This window comes from Arachis duranensis, chromosome 3 (genome assembly GCF_000817695.3).
Source record: "Arachis duranensis cultivar V14167 chromosome 3, aradu.V14167.gnm2.J7QH, whole genome shotgun sequence".
NCBI classification, from domain to species: domain Eukaryota; kingdom Viridiplantae; phylum Streptophyta; class Magnoliopsida; order Fabales; family Fabaceae; genus Arachis; species Arachis duranensis.
The window spans coordinates 131,143,974-131,165,452 of NC_029774.3; the positions used below are offsets into that span (position 1 = coordinate 131,143,974).

Genomic DNA, 21,479 nt, shown 5'->3' on the forward strand with positions numbered 1-21,479 from the left:
CTTATTAGTTACTTCAATGATTGCGAAAGAGAAATATTATTTCAGGATGGTATAAAATCTTCTAATAAGCTATAGTACCACTCTAGTTTGTGGCCAAGAAAAGAGGGAAATGATCAATTATAACACATATATTATAGTTATTATTTTAAAATGTTCCATAGATGTATTTAGTGTTTAAATTGTTTATTTTTCATAATTATGTATTTTTACTCTTCAAGAGCATCATATACAATATGTTCTAAATGTGGTAGGATAATTGATATTGGAAAGACCTGTTTTTCTTTTAAGATACCCTGCATATTAGCTTATCTCCCTACTTCACCCATCTAATTTTGAAATCCTGAAATATTTATTGTAAAATAAAAGACAATAAAAGAAAGCACAAGGTAAAATCTCAAGACTCCCTAATGCATAGTCCTTGTCTCAAGGGGTAAGAAGTTGAGCAATTTGCTTATGATGATGGCTATTGACAATTCTTTCTGTCATCCAACATTGACTAAGGAACTAAGATTGAAAAAAGAATAAAGTTGTATCATCTGTGATGAAGTGATGGATCAGAATGAACAGCATGATCCCTGAGCAACCATGTGAAAAATGAGACGGATACTGAAATGGACACGAAGGTGGGGTTTGTGAACAATGAGCTCTTTCCTTACATTTGGTTTTAGAATTAGAAACACATAACATTCCATATTCAATAATCGCCTATCACTCTTATGTTCATCAATCTTCAATCAAACACTTTTATGTAAGCTATTATGTTCATCACTCAGATAGGGTCGCTACCTTAGAAAATAAAAATAATGTATGTAATAAAGTGCTGTTCATGATTTTCGGTTAGTTAGTTTGATGGCATTACTAATAATAATAAAGGCAAAGATGCTCATTTCAGAACAGGACACTTGCTATGGAATCTAGACAGAGATGAGGTTAAGAGAAGAGTGGTTGACTATGAGAGACAAACACACACACCCTATCTAATCTTATTCTTATATTGAAATTCAAGAGTTTTCATATAATGATTTTCATTTTTATTGATGTGTTCTGTTTGCAACTTGATTTTAATTAGTTCTATTTCTAGAACATATAATGTAATGGCTAATCTATCTCATAAGACAATTAAGAATTAACATAGAATGTCGTATTTGGCCAAAAAGATCCTCTGACTAACTCATGCATTTGTTATTAATAACTTAAACTTCATGCAAACCAAATCGTGTTGGTCTAGTAGTTAGTTCACTAGTTTGCTTAAGTGTTGGGTGTTTGAATTCCGTTTTGTGCATGCAGTAACCAATTGACCAGCGACAAAAACCTTAAATGAAGTTTTGATCCACGACAAATTAGTTATTGGCCTGCCGAGTAAGGGGATACCGCGGGAAAAAAAAAACTTCATGCATGGCTTGTGCTTCTTCAACAAATTCAAAGACCACACTTTCTTACTTCGCACGACTGATCAAAAGCATGCACATTTTATGCCTCACCATGCCAAATTTGTGATTAAGTCCGTCTAGCACGTTTAATCATTTACATATACTTTTATAAAAAAAAATTTGGGGCAAAAGAAAAGTTTCAATAATCAATCCAACATGTCTATTCATCAATTTACAATAAGATTTTGCTGTTGATACAATCATTTTGAAAAGTGTTTATTCAAATCATAATGTATATATTCATCAAAAGTATATTAAACTCGATCTAAAATATATCTTATTTAAGGTGGGTTTAAAAAAAAAAAATCTATAATCGTATTTTTTCATAGATAAGATAACCATAACGCACTATATTTATATCTATATCTATATCTATATCTGAATGACTATATAGTTGAATACCTGTATCGAAGTTAATGGGAAATCTTATTCTGATGACGTATTTTAAAGAGCAGTTAATAACATATTGCAATATTTAATCAAAAGGAGGGATAATTGAGAGCCTTAATTCATTATCCTATTTTTTCAAATTTTAAATAAGTAAAAAATTTGAATATATATGTTGTTTTTAAAAAACAAAAAAAAGACAAAAAAATCAATATTTTCTTTATTTAAAAATGAAAAACACAATTAAAAAGATGAAATAAAATTTCAAACACTGTTCAACTGAAAAGAGTAAAACCCAGCATAATTAATAAAAAAATCCTAGTTTTGAAAATCTTAAATGATACAATCAATGAAATAACTATTGGTCTCCAATACATTATTTTCAACAATATAATACCAATTAATAAAATAACTATTTTTCTTCGATATATTAATCACCCAAATTAAATAAAAAATATCTTATTTAGATAATCTTACACTATAGCAATTAATAAAATGCAACTTTTGAAATATTTTTCAAATGCCATTAGATAGAAAATAGTTAATTCATGGATTCATAATAAATGATCTTTACAAAAATAAGGCGGAAAATGACAAAAGAAGGAAATTTTGTTTTCCAAAATTTTATGCAAGTCAATTTGTATTTATTCAAAAGTAGTATAAAATTAAAGTCTCTGCAAGAAAGAAGTGTTATAAGAAAGAAACTTCATTTGAAATTCACAACTGTATTCATCGAACCAAATTAAGAGGGGGAATTCTATATAAACAAGTGCATAATAGCAATTAACAAAATTGCAGATTTTCTAATAAATATTTACTTTATATGTCATGAAATAATGTTACTCAGTATTTATCAAAAGAAGGTAACTTCTGACTTCCTTTTATGAACTCTGAGAAAATCACAAACATAAATTTTTAGAGGCATGATATTAGTAATAGTAGTAGAATCTATTAGCAATGGCCAAAAAAATCTAAAAACAAATATGGCATTGTGATTTATGAAGGGAAAAAAATATCATCCTTATAGAAGATATGGAACTAGATTGAAAATTAAAGGGGCAAAGTCCAATTTCTAAGAAAAGAAAAAGCTGACAAATGAGAAAAAGTTAAAGGGCATTAACAAACAATTATTATTATTTATTACTTAAAAAATGTAACAAAAGCCATTAAAGTAATACACATGCAGAAACCTAAGCTATTGATGTGCGTTGATCATTCTAAAAATTTTCAGATATTCAAAAATGATTGGAAACTAAAAACACAGAACACTGGTTAGAGAGCATAAATCATTCATCAAACAAAGAGAATAGCGTGTGAGGGAGAATTAGAGAGCGCAAAGAGAAGGAGAAAAAAAGAACAACATTAGGGGGCAATGACTCGTGGTGGTGCCACGTGGCAGTGTGAGAGTGGAAGAGTGGCTTTTTGGGGTTGAACAAACAAGAATAAGAACAGCAACAACATCAACATTCAACAACTCTTTCTCTCTCTCTCTCTCTCTAAAAAAATTTTAATTTATAAAAAAAGATTCAATTTTTATCTTCTCTCTCTTCTGCCATGTCAGAGGGTAACCCCGTCCTATGACCCCGGCGAATCCGTATTTGTGTGTGTCTTTCTCTCTCTAAAATACACACACCAAAAAACACACACACTCTCTCTCTACAAAGACAACATCAACAAACAACAACAACAGCTATCTATCTTTCTCTCTCTATCTATTTATTCATTTGTCTGCCCCCATTCTCTCTCTCTCTTTCTCTCGCCTCGTATCTCTCATCTTCCTTGCTTCCCATGCCCTAATACCCCCTTTTCTGCACACCCACTTCTCTCCTTCAATCTCATGCAAATCGTGTCCCTATTGCTATTTGATCCGTCATCGAGATTGGTACGCTTCTTAATTTCTATTGTTTCTGCTCCTTTTTTTCTTATTCTGTGGCTTCTTGCTGGGAATTTTGGGTTCTTGGGGTTTTGTGGGTATGTGTTGTGTGCTTGTTCCAATTTGGTGCGGTTTGTATGTGTTGTTCCCTTGATGCTTGGGCCCATTTGGTCTGTGATTGTGATTCTTGCTGCAAAGTTTGTAAATTTCGTGTGTTTTGACACTTGGGTCTTGAACTGGTTTCTGAGCTCACTTGTTTCTTGAATGGGGATTCTGGGTCTTGGTTTGAGCTGAATGTGCATAATGCTTGACTGGTTGGAAGTAGATTGCTGAAATTTGAGTTTGTTCTTTGTGATTTTGTGGTATGCTGAAATGTGCTGTGGCTTGTTGTTCTATGTGTATGCTTTGTTAGATTCAGCACAATAATTCTTGTAAATGACACTGTCCTTTTTGGTTGCGCGTCTATGCTGTTATGGATAATCTGATCTTGCTTAGACTCTCAAATGAATGTGGCTTGTGGTTCTGTATATATGCTTCACGAAATTCAACGCATTCAATGGCTGTATGTAACGGTGTACTATTTGATTGTATATCTATGCTGGTATGGATAATCTGATCCTGCTTTGTCAATCTGTAGTATCCGAACTAATTTACCACCTGTTGTACCTGTTGTTTCCATATTCATTTATTGGGAACATTGCAAGTCTTTTTATGTCATATTCTTTGAAGTGTTATTCATTTATCATGCTGTGGCCTAACATTTGAAATTGGATCATGTAGGCAATCGATTCCTTGTTTCTTAAGAGAATGCAACGCTATTATTCATTTTAAACTCTTCTGCAATACTGACCTAGGTAATGCTATTCAAGTTCTTTCTTGAATCAAATTTGTTTGCTTCCATGTTAGGGAGATTTGATGCCTTTGGCTTTAGTATGTTTAACAGATAATGAGGAACACTTAATCTTGGAATAATGGAACCATGTATACTCTGAATAAGTTATGAGAATGCTTCATTAGTTTGGCAAACTTCTATTATTTTCTTGTAATGGTTAGTTAAACTTTACTCACATCTGTTGAGAGAAATATGCTTATGGTCAATGTTTTGATTGTTTATGTAGGAGGCATATGAATAATGAAGGAAAACAATTCATCAGCACCGACAATGATTAACAGTAAATGGGTTTTAAAGCGTAAGCGGAGAAAGCTCCCTTTAGGACAGGATCAATCCTCTGGTAAAGATGAATCCAATGGTAAAGAGCAGCCCAATTGTAAAGAGCAATCCAACGGTAAAGAACAATCAAATGGTAAAGATGACAATTCAGCCACATCTGAATCATCTAGGAGTGCTTCGGTCAAACGCATGCTAAAGACTGAAGTAGCGACTGATCAATCTTCGTCCAAGAAGAAAGGACATGACGGGGTGAGTTACTTTTTTATATATGCCTGATTTGGTGTCAATGAGTTTACTTTAAGTTAGCCCTTCACTAAGATAAGTGCTATGAGTGAGATTATTTATAATAATCGGAATACTTCACTTCTAATGTCAAGTTTTGCAAACCCAACCAGTAAAGAGCAAAGGGGAAGCATGCATATTGTTATGTAAATACATCATGGCCGTCAGGGCCATTTAATTATGTTCACATGTGCAAAATCATTTATATATTTTTTTATAATCGGAAATATGATTGATGAGGATGGAAGAATACAAGAGACAGGGCAAGATATCCTCTGAATGGAGTCAATGGACAACAAAAGGAAAGGGCAACTTGGTGCAAAGCATCCCACATTACATAGGGTCTAAGAAAGGGCTTGGGGTGCAATGTAATCAACCTAATCTGATGCAAGCATCAATGTTTTGAATCTGTGATGTCCTTGAGATCACATAGAGAAAACTCAACCATGCTCCAAGGCTCCCCCCTTTGGACAAAAGAAGAAAAAAAAAGGAATAACAAAAGATTTATAAACGAAGGAATAAGGAAAGCATAGATAATTTTTAAACCTTAGAGTGTGTCTGCCAATGGAGAACCTACATCCACTTAACTGTTGAAATCACGAGCTTGTCATGAAAACAATGAGTTTGTCCCTAAAACCCCTGGTATCCCTATCCAACAGTAGGACCCGAATAATAGCTAATATATTACCTGGCCAAGGGGTCTTCTTGCCATTTTTCCTCTGAAAATCTCTGAAATGAAATGTGAGGAAGTTCTCCAAACTTCCTTCCTTTTACGGAATACATGCCGTACATTCCTCAATAATATCTAGGAGTCTTTATGCAAATATCTGGAAGCTTGATAGTATAATGAATGCCGTCTCCTTCTGCCAATCGGAAAGGTGAAAACACATAGTTTTGTATTGGGATTTAGATAGTTGGAGGAAACTGATTGTGGGAAGGAAAAATGTACGTGATTAGTGAGGCTATATTCAGCACATCATGTTATTACTTGTTTCCTTTTCTATTTTGGTTTAGGATTGAATGGGATCATGCTAATTTATTGTTGGCATCTTTTACTTTGGGAGCTGGATTTTGCTTATTTACTAGTATAGATACTGACTGACTAGTTATAGGAAGTTGATTATGTTAACTTTAGTATTTTCTAGCATTTCTTTTATTATGTGTTGGCTGTTTGTATCTTTTACTCAAATACAATTGTTGCTAGATTTTTTCTCACTTCCGCCACATTGGTATGGAAATATGATGTGTTATACACTGTCGAAACAATAAATATCATGATAATGGTAACTTAGTGATTAGGCTGCAGCTTAGTTACATATTACCTCGTTCATTGATTGTAATTGCACAAACACAATTGAGCATTCTCTCTGTTTTCTATATGACACCTAACTGGGTGCCTTCCTTTATTACCTATCTTTGCACTATTTCACTGCCGAGTCCATGAAAACCTAGAACTCTTCTTCCATGGTGTCTGTCTCAATTTCCTGCCTTGTTGGCTTTTACTATTTTTGTCACTCTTGAATACTTTTTAATTTTCTGGTTGTTAAACTTCTGGTCCAGTATTACTATGAATGCGTGGTCTGTGATCTTGGTGGCAACTTGTTGTGCTGTGATAGCTGTCCTCGCACTTATCATTTGCAGTGTCTTAGTCCACCTCTTAAGGTATGCTCATTTGAGCTGGTTTTGTGCTGAGTTCTTTCTAATTTTTTTAATTATTATAATTTGTATTACCAATTATGAATTATCATTCTCATTATTTGACTCTGTATCTGATAATCTGAAAATGTTATCTCCTGAAGCGCATCCCCACGGGGAAGTGGCAATGTCCAAGCTGCTTTGAAGAAAATGATCACCTAAAGCCTATGGACCATTTGGAGTCAATTTCAAAACGAGCAAGGACCAAGATAGCTAAGGACAAGCCACAAGTTGGAGTCAACTCACTTTGCCTTGAGAAAGTTTCCCGAATTTTCGGAAATAAACATGTTTCCAAGAAAAGGTCATCAAGCAAGGCAAAGCCTATTTCAAGTTTGGGGGTGAAATTCTTTGATAAGAAACCATTTTCTTCCTTAGTGGATGCAAACAAACCATGTGACCCATCTGTTGGGAGTTCCATAGAAGGAACTTCATCGTGTGCCGATGTTGATGACAAAAAATCAAGTGCTTCCCCAACAGTTTTCCTTGTGGATGAGAGGGCATCTTCACCTGCAACGGAAATTGTTTCTCCTTCTAAAGATACTAATTTAGAGTCAACTGATGAACAGTTGGAAGGAAAGCCTGATTTATCTTGTAATCAAATGCCTGTGAAAAAGACAGTTGTTCTTGCAATTGGTGTTGGTGGAGAGGAGGGGAGAAAAAGGAAGCATAAAGATGTTAATAATAATACTAGTCAAAAGAAGCGTAGGACTGAAAAGGGGAAAACTTTTGTCAATACATCTGTAAAGTGTAAGTCTGCTAATAATAAAACACCAAAGAAGCAGAAATCTGTAACTTATAGCATTTCTGCATCTGGATCAAAAGAGAAATTTGGAAAGAAAGATTCTGAAGTCCAGAAGAAAGATCAGGTAAATCTTGCTGCACTTGTTTTGTCATTAGATTTTACTGTTGGTAGGTAATTATTTTGTAGAAAGTTATTTTTTTTGCAGAGATAACACGTTTATATATTTATTACTTAATATATTTTAATGTTTATGTATTTGTCATAATTTATATTTTGATTAGATATTTATGTATTTTAATATCAAGTTATCAATATTACCACTATTGACTTGTTTATTCATGGAGCTAAAATCTTTATATATTTATTACTGAATTACTGAATATCCTTTCCAATTATATGTATTTTCTTAGTTTCTGCGCATTTGGTTAGATTTAGGAATGCCAAATTCTGTGGTTTATATAAGTACAGAAAATGTATAGTGTATATCATACTTATGATCTGGTCTTGGATTTACATCAATATACTGGCTGAAATCTAGTACATGTTCACCATTGTTGTTGAGATGCTATTGCATGTGTTTATTCTTAGTCTGTGATTGTTGTTTACTTGGATGCAGATGATCTCTCGGCTAATAAAAGACACATCAAATGATCCGGATATAGCAGGAAGGCATGTGGATGGAACTTTGATGCGTGATGATAGTGCTGTTGTTGAATCTTTGCAGGTAACCATAAGGAAGGGCTTATTATTAGATGGTTTGCATCTATTTGCTAAAGAAATTGCTTTCCTTGGTATGCTCTATGTGAATATCATGGCTTATTTTTTACTCGTATCTGACTTTCAGGTTGATCGGGTTTTAGGGTGTCGAATTCAGGGTGAGAATGCAAACACAATACAACATGGATCTTTGACCATTTCAAATGACTCACCTGGTGATCAGGCAATCTCAGAAAACCAGAATAGACTAGTGGAGGATAATTCCACCGATGATAATGATTTGGATGCTGAAACAGTTGAAAATGTTGTTGATGATCCACAAAATGATATCAAAAGTTCTGGTAAAGAAGAAACATTGACAAACTCCAATAGAGTGGAAACAATTAATGTATACAGAAGATCTACAACAAAGGAAAGTAAGAAGGGAAATTCCGCAGATTCATTGAGTAAACCTACTGATGATTTAGATTCCTGTCCCAGGGATAGTAATGATCAGGATGATTCTACCGTTTCTGCTGAAAATTTGGAAAAAGCAAGTGACAAGATGGAGGTGGAGGAGAGTATCACTGTTGCTTTAAGAAGCAATGATAACAGTGGGCTTCCAGAAAACTGTGAAATGCCGGCCACTCTTGAGACAAAACTGAAAGAAGTGGATATGGAGAAGGGAGTGAGTACCGATGTGATTGAGAATAAAGTTCTGGTTGCTAATGTGGCTGAATCTTCTTGTCTAGATGGAAAGAAAGTCTCCTATGAATTTTTAGTTAAGTGGGTAGGAAAATCTAATATTCATAATAGTTGGATTTCTGAATCCCGGTTGAAAGTTCTTGCCAAGAGAAAACTAGAAAATTACAAGGCGAAGTATGGGGTATCAATAATAAATATTTGTGAGGAGCGTTGGAGACAGCCACAGCGAGTTCTTGCACTCCGCACTTCCAAAAATGGAGCATCTGAAGCATTTGTAAAATGGACTGGACTACCTTATGATGAATGCACTTGGGAAAGTTTAGATGAACCTGTGCTTCAAAAGTCTTCTCATCTGGTTACACTTTTTCATAAGCATGAAGCCCTAACTCTTGAAAGGGATGCATCAAAGGAAAATTCAGCAAGGAAAAGCAATGAACATCGGCATGATATATTTAATCTTACGGAGCAACCTAAGGAGCTGAAAGGAGGTGCCTTGTTTCCTCATCAACTTGAGGCTCTCAACTGGTTACGTAAATGCTGGTATAAGTCCAAAAATGTGATACTTGCAGATGAGATGGGACTTGGGAAAACAGTCTCTGCTTGTGCTTTTATTTCATCGTTGTATTTTGAATTCAAAGCTAAACTTCCTTGCTTGGTCTTGGTACCCCTTTCCACAATGCCTAATTGGCTTGCTGAATTTGCGCTGTGGGCTCCGGATGTGAATGTTGTGGAATATCATGGCTGCGCAAAAGCAAGAGCCATGATTCGCCAATATGAATGGCATGCTAATGATCCAAGTGGGTTGAATAAGAAAACAGAAGCCTTTAAATTCAATGTGCTTTTAACTACGTATGAAATGATTCTGGCTGATTCTTCTCATTTGCGCGGAGTTCCTTGGGAGGTTCTTGTTGTTGATGAGGGACATCGACTGAAAAATTCTGGAAGTAAGCTTTTCAGTTTGTTGAATACCTTCTCTTTTCAACATCGTGTACTGTTGACAGGTACCCCTCTCCAGAACAACATTGGTGAGATGTACAACTTGCTCAATTTCTTACAACCGGCATCATTTCCTTCTCTGTCTTCATTTGAGGAGAAGTTTAATGATCTTACAACTGCAGAAAAGGTTGATGAATTGAAAAAACTTGTGGCTCCTCATATGCTTCGTAGGCTTAAAAAGGATGCAATGCAGAATATTCCTCCCAAGACAGAAAGAATGGTTCCTGTTGAGTTGTCATCCATCCAAGCTGAATATTACCGTGCAATGCTTACAAAGAATTATCAAATATTGCGGAATATTGGAAAAGGGGTTGCTCAACAATCTATGCTGAACATTGTTATGCAACTCAGGAAGGTCTGCAATCATCCATATCTCATACCAGGAACTGAGCCTGATTCTGGGTCTGTTGAATTTCTTCATGAAATGAGAATAAAGGCTTCAGCTAAGCTTACTCTCCTGCACTCTATGCTAAAGGTTTTACACAAGGAAGGACACAGAGTTCTTATTTTCTCGCAAATGACCAAGCTGCTCGACATCCTTGAGGACTATTTGACCATAGAGTTTGGGCCTAAAACATATGAGAGGGTGGATGGCTCTGTTGCTGTTGCTGATCGTCAGACTGCAATTGCACGCTTTAACCAAGACAAGAGTCGATTTGTTTTCTTGTTATCTACCCGTTCCTGTGGACTTGGGATAAATTTGGCGACTGCTGACACTGTCATCATCTATGACTCCGATTTCAACCCTCATGCTGATATCCAAGCCATGAATCGAGCACACAGAATTGGTCAGTCAAAGAGACTTTTGGTATACCGGCTTGTGGTTCGTGCTAGTGTTGAAGAGCGCATCTTACAACTTGCCAAGAAGAAACTGATGCTTGATCAGCTTTTTGTAAATAAGTCTGGGTCTCAAAAAGAAATAGAAGATATTTTGAAATGGGGAACTGAAGAACTCTTTAATGATTCTCCTGGCCTGAACACAACGGAAAATAACAATAGTAGCAAAGATGAGACGATAATAGATGTAGCACACAAGCAACGGAAGAGGACTGGTGGTCTGGGAGATGTTTACAAAGACAAGTGCACGGATAGCAGCAGCAAGATTGTGTGGGATGAAAATGCAATTTCTAAATTGCTTGATCGATCTGACCTTCAAGATGGTTCAACAGATATTGCTGAAGGGGATACCGAGAATGATATGCTTGGCTCAGTGAAGGTAAAATAATTCACTTGCGTCTGATACAGTCTTCTATCATTTCTTTAAATTCTGGGTAGAATTGTACTGGTAAGTTATATGATGTGTGGTGTGAATACATGAATCTTGTTTTGCATGTATATGTTTGGACGAGGACCCTCTCCCATTCTTCCACTGTAGTTTAAGTTCTTACACGATGATATTTATTTTTCTGTCGAGTAATCTTAAGAGCTTATGCAAATTTCTTTACTGTACTGTAGTAAATGGTTGTACTTGGTTCTAGAGGAGCTGTTTCAAAGCTTCATTTGTGATTAATGTGTAGAGTATCTAAAAGTTCTAAACAGAGTTTGTTGATGCTTATGTTCCCTTTGCGCTAATATTCAGCAAATTAATTCCATTTCATCCTAGTGTGATGGGAAGTTTCTCTCTCCTACAAATGTTTTGTTCTGCATCAATTGACTGGTTAATTTCTCTTTTATTTTGATTTTTTTTCTTTGAAATATTCCACTTTGCTTACATACTGTTAGATATATAAAGACAACGATGCCCCTAATCATGATTGTAATTTTTTTTATCCAGGCGGTCGAGTGGAATGATGAGCCAACTGAAGAGCATGGAGTGGATGAATCTCCTCCTCACGGAACTGATGATTTGTCTACTCAAAATTCTGAAAAGAAAGATGATATTGTTATGATTGCCAATGAAGAAAATGAATGGGACAGACTACTGCGTGTGAGGCAAGGACCTTTTACTTGCTTGTATCCTCTATTTCTGTAACATTTTACCTAAATCAAGTTGTGTGAGTGTTTACTTATGCACCTAATTACCTATTTAAAAAGAATAGAATTATCATTTTAGCTCTAAACCATATAATGGTAAAGGTGCTACAGTTATGAGATAATGGCTTTTGAAAAATCAGAACCTTTTAAATGAAACCTGGGATAGGTTATATCTCTAGAAATGATGGTTGTACAATTATCATCATCATCATCATTATTATTTGGCAGCACAATTAGCTATCTAGTGTTCTGAATGTTTCTTCTGCGTATAATCTGGTTTGTAGGTGGGAGAAATATCAAAGTGAGGAGGAAGCGGCTCTTGGTCGAGGGAAGCGCCAGAGGAAAGCTGTTTCTTATAGGGAAGCATATGCTCCGCACCCAACTGAAACAATGAGTGAGGTAATTTGGTTTCTTTCTGATTTTAAGTAAACCTACTTTTAAACAAGCTTTAGAAGACAAATGAAAAGGGTTCGCTCCTTTGGTAACATCTCAGTATCCTGAACGTTGTTTTCTTGATGTTAATGTTTTATTGATGTGCTTTTTCTACCAGAGTGGTGGTGAGGAGGAAAAAGAGCCAGAGCCAGAACCCGAACGTGAGTATACACCAGCAGGACGGGCTCTGAAGACGAAATAGTATGTTTTGTGCCTTTGAAATTTCCGAGTTTCTCTGCAGTTACTAAATATGAGTATAAGAGATAAATTTGTCCTTTATGGAGCATTTATAAAGTCCTACTTGCTGTCTGCTAAATTGTTCATGGTAGTTTGAATTCTCATACATTAATTTCAGCTAAACAAACTGGTTATATATGGTATATTTTACCTCCTTCTTGGTACTGTTTAGATTATTTCTATATTGGTCTGAATTATTCACTGTAATACTAATTCTCAAGCTAGTATTTATGTTGTGCACTCGTAATTGGTACTGTTTTCCGGAATGGTATAAGCTTCATAATTAAATGTGCTCTCAATGCTGAAAACACTTTCTATTATTGGACAGTGCTAAGCTCCGTGCTCGGCAGAAGGAGCGAATTGCTCGGAAGAAAGAAGCAGCATCACGTCCTCCTGAGGAAATCCCAGGAGTTGAGCCACTCCCACAATTTCCAACTAATACTAAGGGTGGGGACATAGGAGCTGGAGCAATGCATCCCGTTCAAGAGGTGCCTTCCGTCAACTTAGTGGACAGCAAATCTAGTCAACTTGCAGAAGCACAAGTTCAGAACAGCAACACCACAGATACCATTTCAAGGATCGACAGGCTTTCGAAACATAAAATGAGCAACCATTTTGATGCTCATTTGAATAATCCAAGCCGTACTCTACCTGACATTTTTGTCCCAAATCACCATAGTAAGGGCGGACCAAGTACCTCAAACTCTATGCCCCCCAACAATTTGTTGCCTGTCCTGGGACTTTGTGCTCCTAATGCTAACCAGATGGAATCATCAGAAAGTAATGTTCCCAAGTTAAATTGGAGACAAAATAGACATGGAGTCAGACAAGAATTTCCATTCAATCTTGCCTCTTGCTCTGGGACATCCATGGATGCAGAGGTCAGAAGTCAGGAAATGGCACCAAATACCAAAATACCAGATGCCTCGACTGAAAATGTTAAACATAGTTTCAAAAATAGCATCCCTGATAGCAATATCCCATTTGTTCCGGTATGCTCACTTAGTATGATGAGTTTGGACTTAATTTTGGGTTGCCATTGGCTTTATGTGTGTGGTTTTAATTCATATCCATTTGCTTTTTGCAGTTCCCACCTTCTGTTAAAGGAAAGGAATCCAATGCATTTGAAAAATCAGGTGCTAGATTCTCTGCTTTCCAGGAGAAGATGGCCCTGCCAAATCTGCCATTTGATGAAAGGTTACTGGCACGATTTCCGCTTACAACGAAGAGCATGGCAAATTCACATCTGGACCTCTTACCTAATTTGTCATTAGGAGGCAGGTTTGAACCTCTGAATGGATCTGGGCAAGACCTTCCAACAATGCCAGCACTACCTACTTTCAAAAATCCCCCTGAAGACTTGTTCAGATATAATCAGCAAGACAGGGATGTTCCTCCCACCTTGGGTTTGGGACAAAGACCAACCCCATTCCCATCTTTCCCAGAAAACCATAGGAAGGTGCTTGAAAACATAATGATGCGAACCGGCTCTGGATCAAGTAGCTCGTTAAAAAAGAAGTCAAAATCAGATGGATGGTCTGAAGATGAGCTCGATTCCCTCTGGATTGGTGTCCGTAGGCATGGAAGGGGTAATTGGGATGTCATGCTCAGAGATCCCAAGTTAAAGTTTTCAAGGTATAAGACGCCTGATGATTTATCAGGGAGGTGGGAAGAGGAACAAGTAAAGGTCTTTCAGGGGCCAGCTTTTCCTGTGCCAAGATCTTCCAAGATGACAAAGTCTACCAAAGCTGCACATTTTCCAATCTCTGATGGAATGATGGAAAGAGCTTTACAAGGGAGCAAATTCATCTTGCCTCCGAAATTTCAAAACCATTTGACCGACATGAAATTAGGGATAGGTGAGTCTGTGTCTGGTCTGCCACATTTTAGGACATTGGATCGACCTAGTTTGCAAAATGATCAGTTTGTGCCAGTACCATCTTGGAGTTCTGACAAACACAGAGCAAAACTACCTGAAGATGGTTCTGCTGAAGCATCTGATAGGCCTGGGACTTCTAATGTTCTTTCTGAGCACCCATTTATGCTCAATTCTTTTGGAGCCAGTTCCTTGGGTTCTTTAGGTTTGAATTGCTCAGGTGGCCTTGATATACGGCAGAAGGAAGATGAACAAGGAAACAGGAAGCGAGGAAAGTTGCCAGAACTTCTGGATGGATCGTCCAACGATTTGCGCGATAATCGTGCAAATGTGGGAAATGGTGAATCAATGGGCTCAGGATTGGCATCTAACGCCATTAGACCTGATCTTTCACACTCAAAAGGAGATGATGTAGCTGGAAGTAGTACTTCAAAAGACAAGCTTCCACACTGGTTGCGAGAAGCCGTGAGTCCCCCTGCCAAGCATCCTGATCCTGAACTGCCACCTACAGTATCAGCAATTGCTCAATCAGTTCGCATGTTATATGGAGAAGATAAGTCAACAATTCCTCCATTTGTGATTCCTGGACCACCTCCATCCTTGCCAAAGGATCCCAGGTGTATCCTCAAGAAGAGGAAGAGGAGAAGGTCGCCTAAGTTTGATCGGGGTCTTGCAGATTTTGCAGGATCCAGCAGGGACTTCCCCAGCAACCGCGATGCTGATAATGGTGCTTCAAGCTCAACTCCATCGGGGCCACCATTTCCTCTACTTTCTCACACAGCAACTCGAGGACAGGTCGAATCCAACCTCAGCTTGCCTCTTCTAAATTTAAAAGATTCAAGTCCATCACTCTCATCCGGACTGTCTCCTTCCCCTGAAGTGCTTCAATTGGTTGCATCTTGTGTTGCTCCTGGGCCTCATCTTCCGCCAGTTTCGGGTGCTTCAAGCTTTCTTGAGGGCAAGCTCCCATTGCCAAGGCCTGTTGCCAGAGCCAAATTCAAGGACTCTGAAGGTGCCTTTGAAAACAAGAAAGCGCATCAGGTTTCACCAAAAACTTGGTGTCCACCTGAAGACGATATAGTAGAACTCCCTGACAGCGGAGATTCCAGCAAGACTCAATCGGATCCTTCCCGGGTCGAACGACCCGATGAGGTTGAGGAGGTATCATCCGAGGGAACAGTCTCGGATCATGTGGTGGGAGATCAGGAAACACAACTGTAGTTTCTTGAATTATAAATAAAAACCATATTCTTTTCTTGCTGCTTAGAGCCTTCTCACCAAGATGCTAGAATTTTTGTAGGTATGACAATGAGTGAAACTAGCAAATATAGGATTGTTGAGAACATGTGAAGGTTTTTGTCTCCAAGTGAAAATGAAATATAGTATTGCTTGCTGGGTATTTTGTTTTCTTCCATGGCATTTTTTCAGTTGGAACAAGATACATAGTGCCATGAAGCATTTGGAAACATTTGTGCTGCAGTAACAGTACATAAACATTACTACTGCAGTGACATGTTCAATTCTATCATTCTGCCTAGGAGAAAGGGTAAAGTTTCATAACTTAATGTTCTGAAGAATTTTGAAATATATTGTATTCTGGATTTTAATGATATATACAAGCTGTTTATGTATATAACTCTTTCAATTGGATGGGACCGAAATTTTTTAATTTTTTTGTTACTTCCTAGGCAAAGTGAAATTGCCCAAAGCCAAATTTAAATAGTGAATAACTACATTTCAAATATATTTTCAAATGACTGATGGATGTGCTAATTGAAATGTAGACATTTATTTCAATGTCTAAGGAATTATAACTCATAAATCATATATAAAAAGTGAAGATTTTATCTAAATATAGAATTGTCTTATACTTGAATTAACAATTAACATGTGTTATTTGATCCAATTTTATAATTTTATACTTTGCATGTCAATTTGGATCTATTTAATTTTTCTAAAGTATTTAAAATTGGATTGACTAAATTCCCAAAGTGGTTATCCAGATTTGGGCTGTACACCAATTTGGCTCCTGAGATTCTAATTGCACTATTTTGGACCCCAAAATTGCGCTCTGGGCTACATACTGGCCCTTCACGCCAATTCCGACATGAGTCAGCAACTGGTTTGCTGATGTGGCACAACCACTGCCACCTAGGATGAGCATAATGACTAGATGGCACGGATAGGAGTGTACAATTCCCCAATTTAGTCCCTGTTCCCTTTATAAACCCTAAAGCTTCTTCTTCCTCCTCTCATTCTGGTTTTCTCCATCCACCTCCTATTCTTCATCTTCTGTCAATAGAAATAATCATCGCCCATGATAGGCACTGGGAGCCACATTACAGGAAGCTCGAACCGGTCATTTATCATAACAGTCTCTAAGTTTATTGCTCATTCACCATAATAATCCTTCTCATTTACCATCGTGTATCTAAATTAGTCCTAGCATCAAACATTACAATAATTTTATACCAATCATGTCCAGATTAACGTGAAATGAAGTAAAGTTACAGGAGTACTTTTTGCATAAGCTCCATCCATGTGTCTTATAGTCACTAAGATCTACATGTAGCAACGCTAGGAACCACTTCTAGTTATCCTTATTCTCCACTTCCATAATTGTCCATGCAATGACGTATATATGGTGGTTAGCATCATGTCCAACAGCCAATAGGATTTATCTTGCTTGACTCAAGTTTTCACTTTCTTACTTTACTTATGGATAAAATGGAATATATCTTACCCTACTTCATATGAATAGGAATAGAGGAGAGGGATGTTCTAACTCGACCCATAAGAGGAAGGGTAGAGATAGATTAGGGGAGGAAGCTAGTATAAGTCTTTATACTTGTATCATTGTCCTCCGAACATAGTCTTCAAGAAGGCACCTTCAAGTCCAATTAGTGGATGACACTCAGCCTTAAAACCATTCTTGCATCTACTCAAACAAGCGCACATCTTCTCAAAAATTACCTCACCACTTGGCAAAAGCTTTGTGCATATCTAAATTCTGGAACATGGGTTGGTCTTCAGCAGAGTTTCACCATAATTCCTTATCAAGGCATATTGCGCCTTCGCATCACCATAAACTACATTCCTAGCATAATAAAATGCCCGTGAGATTGAATTTCTATTAAGTGACAAATTGTATTTGATCTTAAAGAATGTTGTAGCCTTACAATGCCAAATTGAGATATTTTCTCACTTTTTTCACCAACTTACAAGCCACCCAATTTTTATTTGCTGCCCTATTCTTATTCTCTCTTGGACAAGTATGATCATCTAGGAAGGTCTTAACTTGCCAACAACTGTCCTCATGGTCCCTTGAATTATAGACTATCCACTTGTATTCTTTCACTTTACATTGCCCTAACCCTTTTGGTATTATTCTTCTTGAACCTAATATGCCTTCGTTCTTGTATAGTAAACTCCTTCAATGCCTCTTTGAAATTTTACTTAGTGTTGAACTTTATGCTTACTTCCAAGTGCAATTTACCAAACCTAGCACTATGCCTAAACATTGGAAAAACTTCTTCTGATTTGCCCTCTTCATCCAGCTCATCCTCTGAATTCGGTAAGATTTTCATCTCCAAAAAATGACATAAATCTGCACTATCAAATTCTAAAACCCAGATCATAGGCATTATAAAGATCAGCCCTGGCACCCCTAACAAATCTAATGTCAACTTCGTCATTGAAACATCCTCCACAAATGCATCATCATCAACACAAGCATTCTCTTCCCTTTTTTCTTTCCACTACCCTACTGAACCTTCTTTCTCAAATTGTATTTTCTTTTTTTATTCTTGGAGGAAGGAATTTCGTCTCCAATACCTGATTCAGATGAACTATCTTCCAGCAGTACAAACTTATACGGCTTATTGTCAGTACTAGCTGTTATGAGAGTCTGACTCAGAAGAGAGCAATATGGCATTACCTCCATCTAACTTTGATTTTGAAACAGCTTTTCCTAAAGTCTTGGGGGTGAAAGATCTCAAACAGTATCTCCTGATGTTGGTCACTCTTTTGTGTAAGTTTTAGAATTGTCTTATGTAACATCCTTACTGTTAGAATGCCACACTTTCAGCTGTGCCATTCTGATAATGAGGATATTACGATGACTTCTATATACTATAAAATAAGAGTCTTTAACTCGAAATTGTATCGCTGTTTTCTTTGAAAAATTAAAAGTTCTTTTTCTTTTTACAAACATGCTTATATAAACAAATTCAATCACAATCTTTATATATATATATGAGACTTCGCATACAAGTAACGTACAAATATTATAAACATAAATATCATTACAATTCCTATCCCTCTTTACAAAAATATAATAGCTAAGGCGAGAAAAAACTATAACTAATATATAAATATACAACACAATCAGATGCGCAGAAGAAACTCTTTAGCTCCTTATCCGTCCTAAAAAGAAAAATATGTAAGGGGTGAGAACCTAACCACACGGTCTCACTAGAGAAGTTTCGGAATTGTCATAAGAGGATATATAAAAGAAAGTTGTTTTCAACCACAGTGATCATCGTTTGTCTTGTGAATCTTTTCAAAAACTAACACTTATTAAAAACCCAAATTCATATTTCCATTATAAAATCTTAAAAGTTACTTAAACTGTATGAATGACCAATCTGTTCCAAGCATAAATTCATTAAATCTATACTAAACCAGTTTGATTTTTCATATTTTACTAAACCTTAAACATAAATCAATCGTGACTTCTGACCTAAGTAAAAGCAATCAACACACAATCCACCACAAGTCAATGTGCATGTTAACCTTTACCAACTTACTAAATTACAGTCTTCAATCCAATTAGTCACGGCCTCCGGTCTAAAATAATTAAATTTCGGTTTCCGGCTCACAACAATATCAAATTTAGGCCTCCACCCCAAAATAAGCACTTACATGCTACCACAATCCAAATCAAGTTACAATCACAAACAATTAATAATTAATTAATGTCAATTAGACAAGCCAAATAATTATGAGAGTCAGGTAAATACAAACAAATACGTATGCATGGAAGATGCTTAAGCACGAATTTGATATGCGAATGCCCTAACTCGGACACGCACACACGCTTCTCTTCTTTCTTCTTCATTCTTCCCTCACCCACCCTCAACCTCCATTTCAGTTTTCACCCTTCTACTATCAGCCACCATAACCCACCACCACCGACAAACACCCTCGCTGCCGTCAACCCACCTCCGCAATCCCCTCTCCTTCCTTCTTTTCTTCCCATCCTCACACCACCACAAACGCGAACCACCCCCTGTCCGCGAGCCCAGCACCCTCCTCCATTAACCACCGCCGCGACACCCTCAACATCGCGTCCAGTATCTTTCTTCCTCTTCCCCATCTGGTGCCATTTTCCATTTCACCTCTCTCTCTCTCTCTCCACGGCAGAACACCAAAACAGAGCAGCCCCCCTGTTTTTCTCTTTCCGGCACGTCAACTGCTGCCGGCACCACTCCCAGTGGCCGACCACCACTGCTGCTGCTCAGTCCAGCAACCCTGTACCCCCTACTCTGTCTCTGTTTGCTTTACTTCCAGGTTTTTATATTTTTTATTTTATTTTTTTTCTTTTAATTTCTGTTCATTTTAGTTAATTTTGATTAGTTAGTTTGATTTGGTTAATTGGTTAGTTAGATTAATTCTCTCTGTTAGTTGATTATAGGTTAGGTTAGGTTAGGTTAATTTAGTTAGTTACTAGTTTCTGATTCTTGGCTCTATGTGTTTGGAATTGTTCTAAGTTGGTGATGTATGGTGGAGATTCACTGTTTTACTACTGTTTTTCTGAGTTTGCTGTTATATTCTGTTGAACCAGTTTGATTGATGTTTTTGTTGGATTAATGGATAGGTTGCCCATGAGCTAAATTGGTTACTTGATCTGATTGTCTGAATTCTGTTAATCCATGATATTGATTGCTGGATTCTTTGGTTTTTACTTTATTATTGCTATTTGCCACGCTGTTATGCTATCTTACATGCTGGATATGGTTTAGTGAATATGTATTATGTGCGGATGAATTGGAATTGCAATTTATTGGTTTGATCATGCCGAATTTTTGAGCTATCTTGTTGCTTTTGTGTTATTAAGGCTGAATTTGATGCATTTGTGTTGCAAAGTTTCCTTATTATTGTTATTTGGTATTGTTTCTGACTTTGCATCCCAATTATTTGCAACATACATCAAAATGCTTTTTATTGAACATTTTGGTCAATTCTTTGACATCATTGCTTATTCTCTTCCTGTTTTACCTATTTGCATTGATGGAGTTTGAATTGGTTTTAAATTGACCAAAATGTTTGCATTTGGTATGTTTGAGGTTCTTTTTGCCTAATTTTACAAGATTGACAAATTTTGGCCTATGTAAATCATTTAATTCATTTCGTTTGTCCTTAATTGGTTTTTGGATTACATTAGGCTTGGAACTTCCCGTTTTTCATATAATCTTGCGATTTTAGTGTTGGAAAGCATTTTGGTGTTTGAACTTGCTATACTTGCCTTGTTGACCATTATTCTTGTTGATTCATTCATCAATTTCTTATGCTTTATGCCTATATGTCTCATTTATGTTTTGAATTACATGTTATAGCTACCATGTAATTTGATTCATTATTTCTTGTTTTGGCATTAAGTTGAGAATATTGCTTCTGTGCCCTTGAGTGCTGCTTATGTATACCCCTTGCTTTGTTTGCCGTGTGATTACATTTCACATATACTTTTTTTTATTCTTTTACAGGATGACCGACAGAAAACAAAAGGAAAAGACAAAGGGCATAGAGCCCAGTAAGAGGGGAAGAACCCGACAAATTACTGAATCAGTGGATAAACCACAATTTGAGAGGACGATCAGTAGGAGAGGCCAGATTAATCAGAGTACACCTTCTACTGATCCGTCTAAGTTCTCCAACCTCTACTCAGAGCTCAAGTTTTCCGAATTTCAAAAGAGGAGCCTCCA

At 36.8% G+C, this 21,479-nt stretch overlaps 1 protein-coding gene across 2 annotated transcripts; it reads left to right on the forward strand.

Annotated features, from left to right (window-relative positions):
- The first annotated feature begins 3,343 nt into the window (after positions 1–3,343).
- On the forward strand, positions 3,344–16,140 carry LOC107481640 (protein CHROMATIN REMODELING 4). 2 transcript variants are annotated; one of them, XM_016101917.3, is made up of 12 exons: positions 3,345–3,699; positions 4,471–4,544; positions 4,809–5,110; positions 6,704–6,805; positions 6,943–7,704; positions 8,197–8,304; positions 8,425–11,193; positions 11,752–11,909; positions 12,236–12,350; positions 12,502–12,584; positions 12,949–13,612; positions 13,708–16,140. In XM_016101917.3, the coding sequence occupies exons 3-12, from the start codon at positions 4,823–4,825 to the stop codon at positions 15,715–15,717; spliced, it is 7,059 nt and encodes a 2,352-aa protein (XP_015957403.1). In that variant the 5' UTR covers positions 3,345–3,699; positions 4,471–4,544; positions 4,809–4,822; the 3' UTR covers positions 15,718–16,140. The 2 variants fall into 2 exon arrangements, with proteins under 2 accessions (XP_015957405.1, XP_015957403.1); XM_016101919.3 differs by lacking the exon at positions 4,471–4,544 and having other exon boundaries at positions 3,344–3,699.
- The last annotated feature ends 5,339 nt before the right edge of the window (positions 16,141–21,479 follow it).

What these genes read in the sequence shown, in the direction of transcription:
- LOC107481640 (XM_016101919.3), top strand. Translation starts at nt 4,823, where the DNA reads ATGAAGGAAAACAATTCATCAGCACCGACAATGATTAACAGTAAATGG. An exon ending in AAGTCCAGAAGAAAGATCAG is followed by an intron (nt 7,705 to 8,196) that starts GTAAATCTTGCT and finishes ACTTGGATGCAG; the next exon opens with ATGATCTCTCGGCTAATAAA. An exon ending in CTGTTGTTGAATCTTTGCAG is followed by an intron (nt 8,305 to 8,424) that starts GTAACCATAAGG and finishes TCTGACTTTCAG; the next exon opens with GTTGATCGGGTTTTAGGGTG.